This window comes from Gnatocerus cornutus, chromosome 6 (assembly GCF_029298725.1).
Source record: "Gnatocerus cornutus isolate USDA-ARS CGAHR chromosome 6, icGnaCorn1.1, whole genome shotgun sequence".
Lineage (NCBI taxonomy): Eukaryota > Metazoa > Arthropoda > Insecta > Coleoptera > Tenebrionidae > Gnatocerus > Gnatocerus cornutus.
The window spans coordinates 5,318,968-5,337,682 of NC_142238.1; the positions used below are offsets into that span (position 1 = coordinate 5,318,968).

Consider the following 18,715-nt stretch of genomic DNA (forward strand, 5'->3'; position numbering starts at 1 on the left):
TACAAAATTACACACAACGTAAGTGAAGTTATAAAATATTTGATATACACACACTTTTGATTTGGTGTTACTATGAAGAAGTGTTAAATTAATACAAAATAGAATTATGCTCACACTACGATCGATATTGTAAATTTGGCCCCAAAATGCACCTTACAGGAGATCAGCGACTAGACTACCACAGAAAATACATTTAGGCTGTACACTCTTAGCTTGAATTTTCTATTACACGAAACACACTGATTGTCTTTAATTTTCAATACCATGCAAGTTATAACAAGTTGATGAAACGACCGGATGAATATGTTCATGCTGGAAAATTGGAGGGAATTTCGAAGGTAAACAAGTCTAGCTAATTTCACAACCATCATGTAATAAAGTTTATCAAAGTTGTTAAAACATTTTTTTCTTAACTGCTGTAAACCTCTCCATATATACATCATAGCCGGGGATATCAGTTAGTTGTTTTAATTCAAATAAGTTGCCATCTACTGCTAAGTTTGAGATTTTCGAGTCTGTTAAGATTTTGGAATGTATAGATGTGAGTTGGAGACAGTTTTCTTCTAAGCGTAGGGTTTTTAATCTGGGGCAATTGGCAATTTGAGAGGAAATATCCGAAATTTGGTTCTGATTTAGATTCAGTTCAATTACATTTAACCCAGACACTTCAGATGGCACTGTAGTTATATCATTTTTTGATAAATCTAGAATATCCAAGTGTTTTAACCCACAGAACGTCAGTGGTACCTCCTTTAAATGGTTCTCACAAAGATAAACCTGCTTGAGGTTGATCAAATTTGATAAAGTCCTTGGGATGGTTGTTAAATTATTATGACAAAAATTGAGTGTCTCAAGCTTTGTAAGTGCCCCAATACAGTCTGGAATCTTTGTAAGTTTATTCTTGTTAAAATTGATGTGTTTTAACTGCAAAAATCTACTGATATCATTTGGCAATACCACGAATTTGTTGTCTGATAAATCCAACGTTCTTAAATTCCCTTCAAGCTGTTTGAACTCTGGAGGAAATCCATTGAGCTGTCCTTGTGACAATTTCAAAACACCTGTCTTCTGAGCTGTTAACACGTGCTGTTTTAGGCCAGAATTTCCCATTGTCTGGAAAATTTGATCATCTGATAGCTGAAAAAACGTATTTCTCATCTTACCTTAAATTTAGGTGAAGAATGTGTGCGATTAAACAAGGAGAATGAAATGCATGAAGGTAACTTAAAATGGACTACCCAAATTATAATATCTACGCATTTTCTACGTGAATAAAATTAATTCGTTGAATTGATCGCTTTTGACAAGCCGAGTTTTGACACCTACACAAAAGTCGACAGGGGAGGGAATGCGTATGCGCGACCAATCAGCGGTTTGCAACAGTTGGGTCAGAAGAAAAAAAGAGAACGGGTCAAGGCACGGGCACTCCATAGGATGAACTTTTCAGCTACTTTACCGCCATCTATAAAAATCTGGCCTTAACATAAATTATTGTTTCCGGATTCTGATCTAGGCGGCGCTAGGTATTTTAATTCAAGCGCAGCAGTCGTTGACAGATTCTTGGAATTCAAATTTGTGCAGAGTCTGCAAATTTGCACTTGCATTTTGTTTTGCGCTTTCGTTAAAAGTGTTTTCCGAATTTGCTTGTGTATTTTCTTAATTTCGTTTTAGTTTAGTGTCTAATGTAGTGATAAGGTTGTGTAGTGTAAATAATTAGTAGTTTAATTACCCAAGTTAACATTATAATGTTTGTGAAAATGACTACAGGAGGAACATGGTGTTGTGTTCCTGGGTGTGGTGATAATATCTCCAAAAAGTAAGACTGAAAATCATTTTAATACATTACGATCTAATATGAACCAATATTTTCAGAGTACACACTCCATCTGACAGAAATGTTACTAATATTTGGCTTCAGCGGATTAACAATTCCAGGATCGGCGATTCCACCAAAAACTTCAAGTTTGCTTGGGACATTTTGATTTAAAGTGTTTTTATGGAAGCACACTGAAAATTTTTCCACTGTCTGCTTTAAATTTGCCTGGTAAATAATTGTTAACTTGCGTTGATTGTGGTCAATCTTTACGAATGATTTTACACAGATAGTGTATTGGTATACATGTAATTATTGTTTAATTTATATGGAGTACCAGCGTGTACCTCCATTCTTCACATATTCTAGTTTATGCTTTTTTTTAAATGTATACGTTGGGAGATTTAATTGAATTTGATACATTTTTCCAACATACAATTTTTCCTTTAAAACATGAAGTGGATTTTATTATTCAACATTTTCTCTTAGTTGTTGAAAACGTGTTTGTTTAGTAATTAATTGATTAATCATCATATTTTGAGTTTATCATTGTATAGTTTGAACCATATGATCTTGAATTAGGTATTGAAAATTGGGATGTGTTAATACAGTTATCATAACTCATTGTTTCCAGTACTTGTTATTGCGTTTATTACTTTTTAATATACACTTTTATTTTATATTTTGTTTTGTTCTAATTTCTATTAAATCCATAAAAAGAAAAAATAGCAAAGATAAAAACCTATTCTTAAAATAGCAAAGACAAAAACCAATGTTTTAGTTAGCAAAGACAAACACCACATTTGGTGTGGTTGTTGTCTAGACTCTTCAAAATAGTACGGCCAGATTTTTATAGATTGCGCTAAATTCGGTATCAAAATGAGAGTGATAGAGTGGCCTATCTATACTCTAACTAATCTAAGGAACGGGTTTTTCACAGGAAGGAAGCTTCTATGGCTTGTTTTTCCTGCGATTTTTTTTAAGTGGAGGATTTGAAGAGAATACGTTTTAATAGATGGCTGTAATAAATCTGCCGATGGATATGTCGCAGAAGTTTAAAAAACAGAAAATCGCACTTCTGAACTACCCATTTTTAATTTAGTACTAACAAAAATTTACTAAAGGAGAAATGAACTAAAAAGCACCCAATCGCAGACGCTCCAGTCCTGGCGGAGGATCAGTAAAACTACCGTTGTGGCAGTGGTGAAAAATCTATGCGTGCTTCGTGTTAATTTAGCTACTGTTCAGTAGATGTCGATGAAGTAGATAAATGGCTCTTTATTTAAAAAGCATCGCCGAGAGGAGAGACGTGGAAGAAACCTGGCTTTAGAACGCTTACCATGCGCGTTTCAGGTGCGCTGTAGTCGTTGCGTTGTCTAGATTCTTTGTACCATTCCTGGCATTCCAATAACAGCCAAACTCCTCATATTTACGGACCAAAATCCGTCCTAATTATCCTAAGAATCGGTGAGGGGCCCCGCAGTAATATTTTTGGTGAGTACCTATCAGTTTAAGGCCAGTTTTCATACAGTTTATGCAGTGTTTTAGGCTAAATATCCGTTAGAATGTGAGCAATGTGTCCACAATTCCTCCAATACTTTACATACTTGTCATGCTTGCTGTTACGAACTTGTGACGACTGACATCGTCGGCGGGTCTCGGTCTCTCTTCAATTTCGAACAGAAAAATCGCTAAATTGCACTTTTTCAAAGATGAAAACGCGTGTTTAACGTGGATTATATCGATCCGATTAAAGTGAATTGTGAAATTGTGCTGGACGATGTTGTGCGCGCTTACTGGACGCTTCAACGTCCAACGTTTGTTGTTGTTAATCGCTGTTTCACCACTTTGTTTACAACAACCGCCAACAGTGTTATTGTGTATGTTCGGGGGTTGTAATTAATCATGAGTCTGTTTAGTCAGTGATCGGTGGTTGGTGGCTTGTGTCGTTTGCCGACGGACTCTTTTGTGGATTATAACCACCTGTTCTTCATAACAGCATATACACCAAACGGGGGATGTACTTAGGTATTGTCATTCTTACCCACACACATTGCTGCCACAATCTAAGCCTAAAACTCTGAAAACTTATGAAATTACTTTTACTCTCATTTACGCTCATGCAAAGGCGGCAAAACAACTCGTAATTTCATACATCACCGTGATGTCATTTTCTTTATCGTTCAAACAATTGCTAATACTGTAAATTCGCTCACTTTGATCTCCTGGAAAATGGCACACTCCATGCAAACCAGCAAATAGAAAGGATTATAAATCGTGGAAATAAATGCTAAAATCGTAATTGCTAATTTACTTTATTGTGATAATTTATACACAAATGTACGTTCTATTACCTATTGCATACGCTCGTAAATAATTATTAGGTATGCATATTGATTCGAGTTTTTCCCATTAGGAATCGGTTTTTGCTTTGTTTCAACCCATTCATTTTTGCATTAAATATTCACAATTTTTCATTGTATCACCATCAATAATTGAAACTCTTAATCGGATCTTCATCTTATGTGCTTTCAAATTCATACTTTTTTAATAGTCAAATGGTGCCTAGGGAGAAAACTTACTTGAAGTTGGTAGCGCCGAATATTTTACTCCACACTGATAATAATAATTTATCGGAAAGAACGAAGTGGTACTAATTTGTGAAATTTAGATTTCTGATTAGCAAACCATAAAATCGTTTTTTTACTGGTTAGCTTGATAATTAATAAATGTTGAGTTAATAAAGCGAAAAAACAACTCAATCAATCTGATTTACTCACTTGCGGACCCGCTTTTGGTTTGTTTTAAGGTCTTTCGTTTAATTTTTTAAAAGTTGGTGGTAATTTCTGGGTATTAATCGAACGATCCGGGCGATTACATGAAAATTTAAATATTTCACGAGATTTTAACAATTAAAACCGCAACCATAAAATAGAGTCGATTCAGACCAAGCAACCAATTCAAGCAAGACCAGGAACTTGCATTTGATTTATAATGGGTTTACAGCTCATTATTAAAGTGTTATGTATTTTACAATAAGTTTTTGAGACTAGTCGCAATCTCCTAATAGATTGTTTAAATTTTTGAAGCGACTTATTAATACCTGCATGTGCTTTGAATATGTTTCGGACAAGATTAAGATGATTTGAGAAAATACAAGTTGTAATTTACGTAAAACAATCGATATTTTCAGTATTTTTGTTTGTAATGTAACATTCTCCTCAGGAATAAAAACTGTTTTAATTCTTTGTTATTATATGTGCTGTTACGAGTTACCTGTTGTCAAAGCTTGACGAAATGCCGATAAAAGTGGATTACATATTCATTTTGGGCTGCGGAACTACAGCTAAACAAAATCTTCAGTCAAGTTTACCTCGACTTTATTATTGTTCGTTTCCGCTAGTTATTTTATGTAAAATCTTTATGATGAATATTCATCAAAGTTTATTGATATTCAAGTCTACTTTTCCACTCTTTGTGGTGTGAGTAGAATTGGTCGATGAATAAAAAAAAAATGATCAGTAACTTGTTGAACATTCGGGTTAATTACAGGTTAATTATTGCACCTGTTAATGTTCATATCGTAACTTTTTGCCTTTGTTCAAGCGAGACTAACAAAAAACCTCCTGTTACAAATCCAGAGTCTAGCTTTCAAAGTTGAACGTAGCATTTACCGCTAATACAAAATGTTTTTCTTCGCACGAAACGTGGGGCATTGCAAAAGCCCTATTATTTATCGGCCAAGCCGCATATTCCGCGCGTTTCCTCGTCGCAGATTCCTGGTAAGATGCTGGTCTCGCGGTTTTTCTTTTACAAAACATTCACAGACTCTTTTTCGCTTTGGTAACGAGAAACGAGAGTTGTTTTATTGGCAACAGACAAAATTGTGTCGTCTGCGGTATAAATCTCACATCTAAATATAATCGGGTACAAATGAAACAGAGGAGGATATATGTGGAAGTCCTAAAGGCCGCATCTTGTGAGAACGCTAGTTTGGAGTGCAACGTCGCTGATCTTCAACTGCAGTTGGTCCAAGCTTAATTTTAGATTCGATGAAAATAAATTCTATCGTCGATTCGTTTGTTTGCTGAATGTCGTAAATGTAGACTGGAAAATTACACTTTACACTAATCGATGGGGCGATTCGTCTTACTTTAGAACACTCTGTATTTATTAAACGAACTAGGAAATATTTATCACACACTTTTAGGCTTTGCGTTAATATTTCTATTGCTGTTTCCCAAGACCTAAATTTTCTAAATTGAAATTGTACCGAATTAACCAATGAATAAATTAAAATATTCATAAGTATTAGTTTGATGACGCCAAACTCATTTATTGTAAATGTAAAAGTGCTGTTTCGTTTGACAGCGCGTTTTTAATGGTGAATATTAACACTTTACGGTTGTATTAATTCTGCATTACGAAGTTTTATGTCATATACCTATCTATAAACAAAAGAATCGGAAATGACTCGATAGCAATGACTATTTTTCTTACCTTATCTCATCGTAATTGTTAAAAATAATTTATCTAGTCAAGATAAGACTTTATTTGTTCTTTCTGAGAAAGCGTAATTATCAAAAATTGGGAGACTTTCAAGTCAAATCGTTGTCACACTTTTAAAAAGTTTTAAGGTCGTGTTAAAATCCTAGAAATTGGGTGAATGTCACTAACAGTGGCTGAGGTGTTTATGTATCTGGTCCTGATGTACATTTGGTTGGTCTTTGAAATGACCGCGAGATATTTTGATCGCCATTTTATGCCCAACCATTAAATCGGGATTTTATTCATTTTATGTTAAATTTAGTAATGAAATCGTGTACGAATTGAGTAATGTGGTTTTGAGGAATTTTCAACTTGGGTCAAATAATACGATTTTTACCTTATCGGTTTATGCATAAAATTTAATTGCCGATTAAAACGTTTTTACGGTGTTTTTACGGTCGCTACCTTTAATGAAGGTGTATTAACCATTAAAATTATTATTACAGTCGCGCAAATTCTGAATGGCAATTTTTCGAAGACGGTTAATTCGAATTGGCTTTAAAGCCATTAATGTTTTTCCCTCGTTGACCTGTGTCCACTAGACCTAGTCGCTTTATCCAAGAGAAATTAGAAATCTTCATGAACCTGTTCTTATAAAGGAACTCATATTTTAATTAAAGGAAGATTCTTACTTGTTCATGCGCGGATATTACAGTAATATTTAAATTAATTTATGTTGCAATTAAAGAGGTGAAAGCTGTGGGGTTTTGTTTCAAGAAAAAAATTAGTTGATTCATTTTAGTGCGCGCTTTAATTTAAACGCGCAAGTGTTTGATTTTTATTTATAGATTTACAAAACATACAATGTTTAATAATATACGCCGATTTTGCCGCACTAAAAATAACTTTGTTTGATTTTATTGCAGATCGTCTGAAAAGTCAACTTTTAAAATATTGAACACAATCGGGAGGTAACGACTTGCTTTACAGCTTCCGGGAACATGCTCAGATTGATATGAATTTTTAACAGATGCTAAAGATTTGTTGTTCATTTTTGATGGGTTTGATGAATAAAAATGCTCAGATATATTTAAATTCTTTTTTCAACAGATAGTAGCGCGGAATTTATTTATGATTATGACTCAAACAACTTTTTTTATCAAATAATTTCCATTCCCACATTTAGCCAACCGGTGGAATTTATTTTTACACTTCATATAAAATGAGTGGTTCAATGGAAACATCAATTTTGTAAAATACAAACCAAACTATAAATCACGTCAAACTTCTGCAAAAAACGTTTGAATCTAATTTCATCGTTAATTTGTCCGAACCGTTTCATGTTCGAAAATGTTTCTGTGACGCAAGGATAAATCTGTGCATGTAATTTGTTTCGAGGAGATCCCAATTAATTTAATTGATTTTGAGTATCAGAGAAAAGGTCAAAGTAAATTAACACGAGTTTGTGCATAAGTTTTATATTCATCCCGATTTTTATCTTGATTTCTACCTGCTTCTGTATGCATAAACGATTACGTCGTTGATAACGATAAGATTCTGAGAAGAAAGGAGTTGATTGCACAAAATGAGTGAGGTCAATTATTGATCTTCATCTTGTCTAGTATCAATGAAAGTGGACAATTATCGAGCTGTTTGTAAGGCAATGCGAGAAATAAATTTTTCTCCCACAGGCAGGTGACTACTATAATAGTTACGCGGTTTTCTTCATCGTTAGGGCATGTTTTAACGAATCAAAGTGCTTTTGTAGTCGCCGCCGTGGGAAACCGACTTCAAGGTAAAATATCTCGATATCCTCCAACTCGCTATTTTATTTCGGTGGCAATCAAAAAGTTTGAAATTTCTGCATAGGACGCTCGCGGGGTATTCTCAGGCATTTCTGGAAGACTGATTTTAGTTTTCTTTGCATGGTCACACCGATGGTCAATTTAAACCAACAAGGGTCATTTTCTGCCCCATAATCTTCCGGTACCATCATATCCATGATTTGTTGTCTAACAAAGAACTTGTTTTCCTGCTGCCTGCTTGAATTTATTTTACATTGTCGAGATCATAGTCTAAATGTCAGGAAAGTTCATGGGTTGTTACCAGCACTATCTTACCTACTTACCAGATCAACGCTGATTTGTGTGGGTGCGTTTTATGTTATTAGGTCACTTCTCGTGAAATATTTGGAAAGTTCGATCTGAGTCAGTGTTGTGGACTCGTCCGGTGGCTCAACAGTGCGCATTTTAATAATAAATTGTTTCTCACTTCAAGGAATATGTTGCATTAGTGGCTAAATGTTAAAGTTATATTTTTTTATATTATAACCATTTGTAATCCAATGCAAATAATTGCTGTTATGAACTCAACAGCAGTCATGGGGGTCATAAAGAGTGAGAACGTCATGTTAAATCATTTTCTCCGACAACAAATGCAGGTACTGCCAAATCAACAGTTAGTTTCTGCTGGTTTCTATCCTCCAGGTGACAGAAAACGCATCGAAACTAATCTCTTCAGAATCGAGCACAAATAAAAGCAAATGGTAGCAACGGAAACGTGGCTTTATATTCCTGATTTGTTTATGGATCGTAATTGGTATCGTGCAAAGAAGCCTCGTAGTGTGTACAGTTATCAACAGCTAAAGATAGGTTATCGAGTCAGAACTTGCTAGACTTTTCCCCAGAACGGCCTTGCGATTTTCTCTTCCATAGTTGGTCTTGGTCAAAAATTTTCGCAACATTCTCTGTCAACAGGTGTATGAATATGTCGTCTCAATCCTCCATGTTACGTACAGATGCAGAGTTGTTCTGGAGGTTACCATGCGTCATCAGCAAACCAAAAATAGTGTCAGTACTTGGCAGCGGTTGACGCTCCGTTCTCAACTCGATCTGGTGGAGATGGCGTCCGCCACAAGCGCAAACGGGCGCGGCTATGTCTGTAACGGGATATCGTCTGTCCATACAGCTTCTCATGCCATTTTATCGTGCTTCACGTTGCTCGTTTTTCTTTAACTTCTTCGTGTAAACATGGTACAGGTGGATAGTAAAACTTGCACGCTATCTGCATAACGATAAACGGTAAATCAGGACTGTCATGAAGACGATTAAGTTTTCTGATAGCATTTTATCTGTGTAAACTAATGTTACGTTTTAAAGCGGAAATGCTCGGTTAGTAGATGATGGAAAAATATGATGGCGAGATAAGGTTGAATGTTTTTGAGCGGGTACGGATCTCTAGATAATATTTCGATCAATCTTGACTTGTTTCCTTGTGATCCTTTGATCATTTTACAGGTTCAAAAATCAGCATATGAATGTCCACACGTGTTAAAACTAGAGCATCGAAACGACCATGTCGGTAAAAACCATAAATTGATCCCTATAGGGAAGTAACCTGAGGTTGAATCAACACTTATTTTGCCTCTATTCGAATCTCATCGCACCGAAACAAGTTTAACAACTTTGTAAAGTAATCTCACAGGTGTTTGACGTTTTCATGTTGAAAAACAAGCAAGTTTCGTACTTGATTGTCGATCTGTATAAAATTTAACAATAGCTGCAATTTCTGGCTGGTTATAATCATTGAAGCGACGTTTTTAGTTCTTTTGTGCGAAGACTCAAAGAGATATTGAATCTGTAGCATCTATTTTGCCTAAATAATAGATCGGGATCACAATAGATGTCTGACAGAGACAACCTCCAATATTGGATACTTCTTGTTTAATTTATTATTAGTGGCGAATGGATGATCTTTAATTAGCAAAGAACATCAGAGATGAGTCATTTTTGCGTTTAATTTGGTTCTTTCTGCAACCGCACCCTCTCAATTTGGTTTTTTCCCGCCATGACGTTAATCCAAGTGACTCAACTAATTCGACTGTGGTTTAAAGCCGAGTCCGGAATATTGTAATTCTTTTTCGATTGAAGCTACAAAGGGAACTAATACAATAATGACGGGATTGTAATCCTTGGCTTGATTCTTTATTTTCAATTTTGACGAGAAAACGATTCGGAGAGTTGTTGGCCGCCAATTCAAAATAGATAATTATGCTCTGTCGATGAAGCAACAGGACATTTTTAACACGTCTTAAAATACTCTGAAATTGGCGTGAACCTTTGAGTCCAATAGGAAACATAGTGTTGGCACATTTTTCCGATTTCCTAGTACACGAGAATCAATACTGTTGGAGTTCCAAATTAGTCATGTTTCTCAAAACCAGTGAAAGGTTATTTTCTTCATTTTCACTTTTCTTATTTTGCAAAGCGAAATGAAAAACGGTAATAAAAGTGAATAAAACAATAGTAACCACAAGACATCGACAATTTGAGCGTTTGTTATTCAGCAAAGTTGCTAGTCGTTTTTGTGAACACCGTTATTATTATACGGTGAAAGGTAGTAAATATAAACAAGTTTGTAAGAAATACTATTTGTCCTTCGAAATCAATCGTTTTTCGTCCGGACGATGAATGAATGCCACAATATCCTGTTTTTTGTCAGACATCCAAAAGTCGCGATTTGTTTTTGACATTTAACACAAGGATTTTGGCTGCAAACTAATAAAAATTCTCAGAACTTAACAGTTTCCAGAGAATACAATTCTTCGACTAAAATATGAACCTGCCAAAATTCCCCGGTGAGGCCTAATTACGACTATAAAAAGGAAAAGAATTTCAATTTCGCGGATATTTAGACATTATTTGAATAAATACCTGGACGAAAATGTGAATTATTAAAACAGTACGTCTGCTTATTTTCAGAATGTCGTTACGATTTGATACGTTGGCGTCGCTTCAAGCAAATTCCGGATAATTACGTCTCTTGTTTTCTTTTTGTTCATTTTTGAGAAATTAAATTAATAATGAAGAGTTTGAAACGCGGAGGGTTGTAAAAATGAGTGTTGATAACTCAAATGCTTTTTTTGTTTCAGGTAAGTTGCTGTCACTTCCGTCTTATCGACTTGACTGGTTTTTAACAGTAAGTGAAGTTGAAGATTTATGTAATTTGTGATAGTTCGACAGACGCGGCTTCTGTTTGTTACTCCTTATTGCCACGATTGATAGGTTTCGAGCTTCTTAAAAAAGTTAGTTCTTTGCCTGTCTTAAATTTCTTTGGATTTTGCGGTTTGTCATCCTGTATCGAATTGGCTCAATAAAGTTCACCTAAAGATAGACACACTTTAAATAAACGGTAATAAATAAAAACGTGCAATTTGGGGCAACACTTTTGTAAACAATGCATTACCAAAATAGTTCGAGATTTTTTGAAATGCAGAAGGGAATTTAAAGTATTTAAGAAGTTCTGCAATCTCGTCAGACAAAATCGAAACAATGATGCATTGAACACCCACTTCCTCGAAATTGATGGTGGTGATTACTGATTATTTCAACAGTGAATGCCATAATTTATCTATAATTTGTCTCTCCCATTTTAGAAACGATTTCAAAATCAGTGTGTGAACAAACTAAACATGTCATACTTTAATGATATAGTAGAAATGACATGGTCAGTCATCATTTCAGTCTTTTTGACCCTTTATTCGTATTGGGGCCAACCCAATTCCGCCTACATTCAAGTCTGTACCAACCTCTGCCTATTGTTTTCACATCAAAGTTGAAACCGCTCGTGTTCAAGTCGATTCTCTTAAATTATACAATTTACACCGTTGAAATAAAGTTCAAGTCAATTTTTGGGATTGTTTAATTTCGTCTCTCGGATGATGTCGTATCGTATTTTTTATTTAGCTTGAAATTACCGCCCCCTTGAAAATCCGAATAGTTGAACGGAGTTGAGAATTCCTGGAAAGGAGAGGGTGCTGACATCTTTTTCCAGTGGGTTAATTCCATCGGGAATCGTTAAATGGAATTGGCTACTTGTTGCTTCCCAACCTACATTACAACTGGCGTTTTGTTCTCGTTTCTTCTAAAACTGTACTTAAAAGTTCTATAGGTTTCAATGGACCCTCGCGCATCCATTGTGGATTCGGGAGCTATTTTGTGGTGCCAACAAAAGATGCGTGTTCATTTAACTAATCTCACTCGTAATTGAACAAGTCGATTTTATTTACATTTCCCAAGAAACAAGACTTTTCCATCCTCATTTCTGCATTAAATCGTTGGTGTACATATAAAGAAGCAGCAAGGGTGATGTAATGATATAATAAATAAAACAGGCAGAGCTATAAACAGCAGCGACGAAAATTAATTTCGTGTAATTTTTACACAAGCGCCCATAATGCTTACACAGAATGGAAAAAGTGGTGATTTAGAGTCTGGGGAGGACTGTAATAAATGTCGCGAAAGTTTTAGAACTTGATCAGCGGAGAAAGAATTTAGATTTAAGGGTTTAATAAGGGCTGTAAATATTTTCAATCTTTCTTAACCAACGCGGCGACAATAAATTATGGAATTATTATTTCACTGACGATAATTCATTGCGGGCATTATTGCAGAAGATCTAAAAATAATAATTGTCGGGATACTATTATTTTAAGTGCAACCGTAGGATATCCGCTTACGTATCAAAACTCTCCGTGAAAGGTATCATTAAATCACCCAAATTAATGACGTAAATCACATTAGAAATGAAATAAAACGAAACCAGTTATCCTGGCAGTACGAGAGATGTTTATCAGCACAAAACGATCACTCAGGAATTAACTTCGTTATCTGGAACAAGTATTCTGAATTCTTTGGAATCTCAGGCTTTTTTAATTGAAGACTCCAAACCTTTGATATACCGCAAATATATTTAACCTTTGCTACCAACCGGTAATAACGTGTTGATTTTCTTTGTTAACATTTTTGCTTGTGACATTTTGTAGTAAGATAAAACATAGGTGCCCACTTTGTTTTCTAGCTTTTTGTCTTGTCAACAAGTGAAACAAAAGTGGAATTTTATATGGCTGAGCTTTTGTGGCATCCCAAAGGGAAATACTTCAAAAGCTCTCAAAATAAAACAGCATTTCATTCGAGATTTTATTTCCATTTAAATGTTTCTGCGAGTGATTCTACAAAAATATGTAGCTATCTCGGGGAACATGTTAAATTTAATATCTTGTGCCAGTGCGAAGGTCCGAGAGGAGATCACAAGGAATTGATATCCTTTTCCTTTGTTGATACCGTTACCTGGAGCTTCTAACAAGCTTTTTCAACATACACATAGTTGGTTGCGAAAATCGTTCATTAAGCGAAAAATTATGAAGAAATTTTTCACCTGTTTTAATTATTTTTCTTAGTAATGAGTACAAAATCTAACTAGGAAGTTTACGCAAGTATTATTTTATGAATTGCAACAAAACTGACTTGTTACAGTAGACGGTTAACTATAATTAGGTAATCATTAATAAAAGTGTGTTGCACTCATTGTTTGCTAATTTGTTTTTACAAGCAAATGCAAATCTAATTTGAAATAAACTGCAATTGCACTTATCTTAAAAATCGATCACTCATCACAGACTCGCAACAATAAAGGGAAAACCTGTTTAAAATTAACAAGTTGTAGAAAGTCAACGATTCTGCTGCATTTACAATGTCACTTGTTGTAATTTGGTAAATGGGCGCATAATTAGCCGGTAATGGTTCTCTCACTTTCAGGAAGCATGCGAAATCGTATTGAAGAGTCATCTTTTTTATATTTTTTCTTCTGTTCCAAATCGACGGAAATAGAAAATAACACAACTTTTTATACTTCGACGGTATTTCGAAATAAATGTGGTTCTCATTAACTGGAAATGTCCATTTTGCAAGAATGCTGACTGAGTGATTTATTACGAAATTGTGACAAGTTAAATTATTCCATTTTTATTAAGATAATTTTATGTGGGAATCTAATACCAACGCAGTTTGACATTTTATTGAAGCTTGATAAAGTTGAAAGTTTTAATTAAATAAGCTCTCGGTACTACCGTTTTTTAGTTGGACTTTTGAATTAAATGTTGGTAAAACTTTAATGAAATAGCGCTTTTTTGTATAGGGTATAAAAATAAAGATGTAAAGCGAGGTCGTGTCAATAATTTTGCCTATCAAAGGTTGATTGTTTCTGTGTTTTATTGTCAGTCTGATAAAAATCTTCATGAAATTTATTAAACAATATTAAAGACATGTGTATTATCTAGATCCTAAAAATATTCAATGAGAAAATATTGGACAATAATACATCATTATTATCTACCACCGTTTCGTATGAAATGCCTTAAAGACAAATTGCAAAATAATAGTCATTCATTTGTGCTTATGCTAGTGCAGTCATGCATTTTTAATGCAATTAATAAGTACGTAATGACTGTCATACTAATGTGAATCAATGGTATTAATATTTAGTCATTACGGTTTTGAATAATTGAATAATTTAATATTGTGTTTTATTGTTGTTGAATATTTGAAGGCTTGGCTGCTAACACTTTTGGGATAGGGGAAGAATGCATCCGATTTTTGAACAAATGAGGAAATATAATGCAAGCATCAAAACTCTGTGTGTCCAGCACTCATCTGGACCCGAAGACGACAATCCTTCGCAATTAGCACAATTTAGTTAATTTTGTGTAACTATTCACCAATCGATAACAGTATTGTTTTCACGAGTGCGCCGACACAATGAAATTACATAACGATATCGGTGAACTGTATAGTGTAAATAAAACAAACTAAATGCAACATAATAAACATCAATGCTGCAACTAAACCGGCTGCCACCAGAGCGTAAATATTCGACCACTTTCCCTTCTGGCAGTCTCCATACCACAATTTATGCACTAGAAAATCAACTTTACATACTGATATGTAATAAAAATCCATTCAGGCTTTATCTAGCCGCAATTTAAATGCGTCCGATTGATTTCAACGCTTAGATTACAGATTATTCATTGTTATCGCGGTGTTTTTCCTCGGTACTACGGTTGTGAAATTGATCTTTATAATTTTCAAGTCTTCGCGGAACTGTAGCAACTTAAACTGCACCTTAACACGCGATATTCATTTAGTAAATGTTTGTCTGTAATTATAGTGTAATTCACTTTGCATTAAATTTTTACCGACTACATAAATTAACTAGAAATATTTCTTATCGACAGATCAACTCCTAGAATATTTCGATTCCATTTTCGCACTTTGCGAGGAATTACAAGGCCATTCTTACTTTGTCCAATTAATTTTACTTTATTAGCTCATCTACAAGAATATCATCTTATGCCGCTACCATTAAAATTTTGATTTACCTACTGATTTTTGCAACAGGAAATACCCTCAAGCTATCTTGATCTCAGTGATTATAGTGTTAAAATGTCGTAATTCTACAACTCCCGTATGTTTTCAATTAATGCATGAAATTTTAAGGGGGCGGTCAGAGGTAGGTATAATAAATCGCTTCTCGGATCGATGATTGCGGGTTCCGGCAAGTCTCTTTACCAGCTCCATATCGTTTATGGTCCTATTTAATGTGTTTTGTTGAATTTTATGGCTACCTGCTTGGGTTGGCTTCGATATCGTAAAGGAACCAGGAGATGACGAGTTTAATTACCAAAATGCAGCACGAGGGAAATCTGAAAAATCTGATACTTAGTAGAGAGATCTTTTAATTTTTTCTCTCGTTGATTGTTGAAACATTGTTGGTGATAGGTCTTTTAGAAGTGAAATTAATTTCCGAATTTGGAATAAAAATTTAATAAGCCTCGTACCTTTGGAACATTCGCAGGAAACTTGAAACGCACAATGTCTAAAACATAAATTACGGCTCGTTCTTTGCTCTTTACCAACTTCTGCTAGAAGGCGTGTAATTACAAAAGTTGTTGCAAGCGGAGTGCGGCTATATCGAAAAAAGTACTTAATTCTCCAAGTTTTTGCATCGTCGCTACCTCCACTTACCACTCGGTATTATTTATCGGGCCTTTTATCTAGATCGTTTTACGGGTCAATTTAAGCAAAGGTAATTTTTCATGAAGGAAAAAAATGTCATCAAACGAAGATTTTTTCCCAACATACATAAGTGTCCAGTTCATGAGACTCCACCGCGTATTCTTTGATGGCGGGAAACGTAAACCGGCTCTCTTTGTAATTTCCAATTCTATATAAAGTTTGTATATAGCGTAACTCGAGCTTACTACCACAACAAAGTCGAAAGCTCTCGCTGAAGAACGTTACAACACAACGTCTAATGTAAACGACTCAAGTAATTCTATACTACACTACATCAAACTAAATTGGAATTGTTCTAGCGAAAGCTGTGACTAATTTAAAATAAAGGAAGAATTTTCAGGGGGTTTGGTTGTCACTCTTTGTATTATACCACATGTTTTGTAATAAATATTCTGCTAGCACGACAAATAAAATTACAATTACGTCCATTAAAGCGATATTTCGAAATGAATGAAGAGGTTCTCACAAGAATAAAGGGATGTTTGCAATAAAGGACAGTGTATTATAAATTTCCTATCAATGCATGACTATGCAAGTCATTGAACGCGAGCATTAACTGCATTGTAACAGGCAATTACAAAGAAGTGCTGCTCTCACTCGTCGCTAATTACCTCTTCCTTTTTCAATTTTGTCGTCCTAATTAAAACGTAGCACATACAGGCCAGTTACAGATTTTAAATCACGTTCGGACTGGAATTACACGTAGATCAACAACTGGTTTGTTAAGTAGTAGAATATTCTTATGGCATTTCTTGCATTACCTGCGGTACAACTTCAGAAAGTTGACTATTTAATGTGATATTCCCTGAATGTTATTAACTAGTTATTCTTATAGTAAATACCAAGAGTTGTAACGATTCCGCCATATACGGAGAATAATGTCGATTAAGGATCGTTTATCTCCATTTATAGCTTTTTTACACTGACATGCTCAATAAGTCTTGGGAAATTGTTAATTTTCTGGTTCATCGCATTCACTATTCTGACATACTGTATATTTGCATATGATAGGTAAATATTATAATTTTATATCTGAACTCGATTCTTGACCCATAATTTTGAAGACGCGTTAACTCAAGCATTTATTAGCGAATTAATTTTTTAATGTTGAGAATTTTTATGGCTCACAAAATATTTTTGTTATTTATAGGACGTTTTTTTTAACTCCACCGACAGCGCAAACTGCTTTCAAATTAAGAAAAAGTGTACTAAGCAAAAACGCCTTTTTTTTAGCTGTATTTTGCACTAGACCATTTCCAAGTGCATTTCAGAAAGTGTCAATTGTAGTTCAGATTAGTCACCTTAATATCAGAAAATGCCAATTTTAATTCAGATTATAGTCAGAATTTTGTAACCTTGGTTTAACTCCGCCTACCTTTTGGGCCAATTGAATTTTGGCTGGAAGTCTGATTTAGGGGAAACCAGGGTAATGGGAGCCTACTAAGGGAAAATGTTGATAAAAACAACGTTTGTTAACATTCTTATAATTTTTAATTAGGAACTCTTACATTAATTATTTAAGTATATTAAATATAATAAATTACAGTTATAGGTCCAATAACGATTTTACAAAAAAAAGTCAATCGCTCCCATTACCTGACACATACGGGTAATGAGAGCCCACTTAACGTTTTTTGGGAAATTGGGCCATAATATTTACTCTGCCCTGAAAATTCAATTAAACATACTTTAAATGAGATCTTAGTTATTAATACAATGAACTATTTGTAACACAAATAAAAAATAAATATAGAATATAACTTCATGCTTATCTTGGCGCTGGCAATCGGCAGTTTTTTATAAGCATGGAGCGAAAAACACACAACCCTTCTTCGTGACTTAACGGATGGCGCTAAGGACTCGTGTGCATCGGGCGAAGTTTAACGATGGTTGACGGAAGCGACCGAGTACTTACGATCGCGCAAATGTGCCTACTTTTCCGTGTATTACTATCGCTCCCATTACCCGATGGCTCCTATTACCCTGCGTTCCCCTACTCTGCAACAATTTGATAGTTCGTTGATATTTGTCAGAAGCCGGGGTAGAAGTGTTTGGTGTACACATTAGTACACCAAACAAAATCAAAATCGCCGAAGGTTTCACGATTAATTAAATTCCCGCAAAACTGCAAATCTTCTTGACAAGTGTGACACTAGAGTTGTCAAATTTTTGATTATGTTGTGTAAAGAAGGCTTGCCATTCCTTGATTCGACAAATTCAAATCGTCATTTGTCCATGTGGGCGGGGTTAAACCAAAGTTACAAAATTCTGACTATAGTAAATTGTATTTCAGAAAAGATCACTTGTAATTCCGATTTGATATAATAGATTTCAAAACCTCATGCAAAAGTTGCCGGTCCACGCTGAAATATTGCAATGAAATCTCACTATAGAAAAATCTGTATTTTTTAGATTATTTAAGATTTTTTGCTGATTGTGAATAAATCAATTTGAAATTTGTTCATTTGACAGATGTTTGGAAAAAAAGTCATTGAAACCCTGC

General features: G+C 34.7%; 2 protein-coding genes across 3 annotated transcripts in view; one reads left to right on the top strand and one right to left on the bottom strand.

The window, feature by feature from the left end:
• Positions 1-306: 306 nt before the first annotated feature.
• LOC148172349 (leucine-rich repeat-containing protein 57-like) lies at positions 307-1,388 on the bottom strand. The gene is made up of 2 exons (XM_088038796.1): positions 1,164-1,388; positions 307-1,113 (listed from the first exon to the last, which is right to left on the bottom strand). The coding sequence occupies exon 2, from the start codon at positions 1,108-1,110 to the stop codon at positions 394-396; it is 717 nt and encodes a 238-aa protein (XP_087894922.1). The 5' UTR covers positions 1,111-1,113; positions 1,164-1,388; the 3' UTR covers positions 307-393.
• A 1,737-nt stretch (positions 1,389-3,125) lies between these two features.
• Positions 3,126-18,715, top strand: part of sd (TEA domain transcription factor 1 homolog scalloped) — a 31,420-nt gene continuing 15,830 nt past the window's right edge. For both annotated transcript variants that reach the window (XM_088038508.1, XM_088038509.1), the window contains exons 1-2: positions 3,126-3,307; positions 3,354-3,841. In XM_088038508.1, the coding sequence (XP_087894634.1) occupies positions 3,832-3,841 (10 nt within the window). In that variant the 5' untranslated portion in view covers positions 3,126-3,307; positions 3,354-3,831. The remainder of the gene's footprint in view (positions 3,308-3,353; positions 3,842-18,715) is intronic.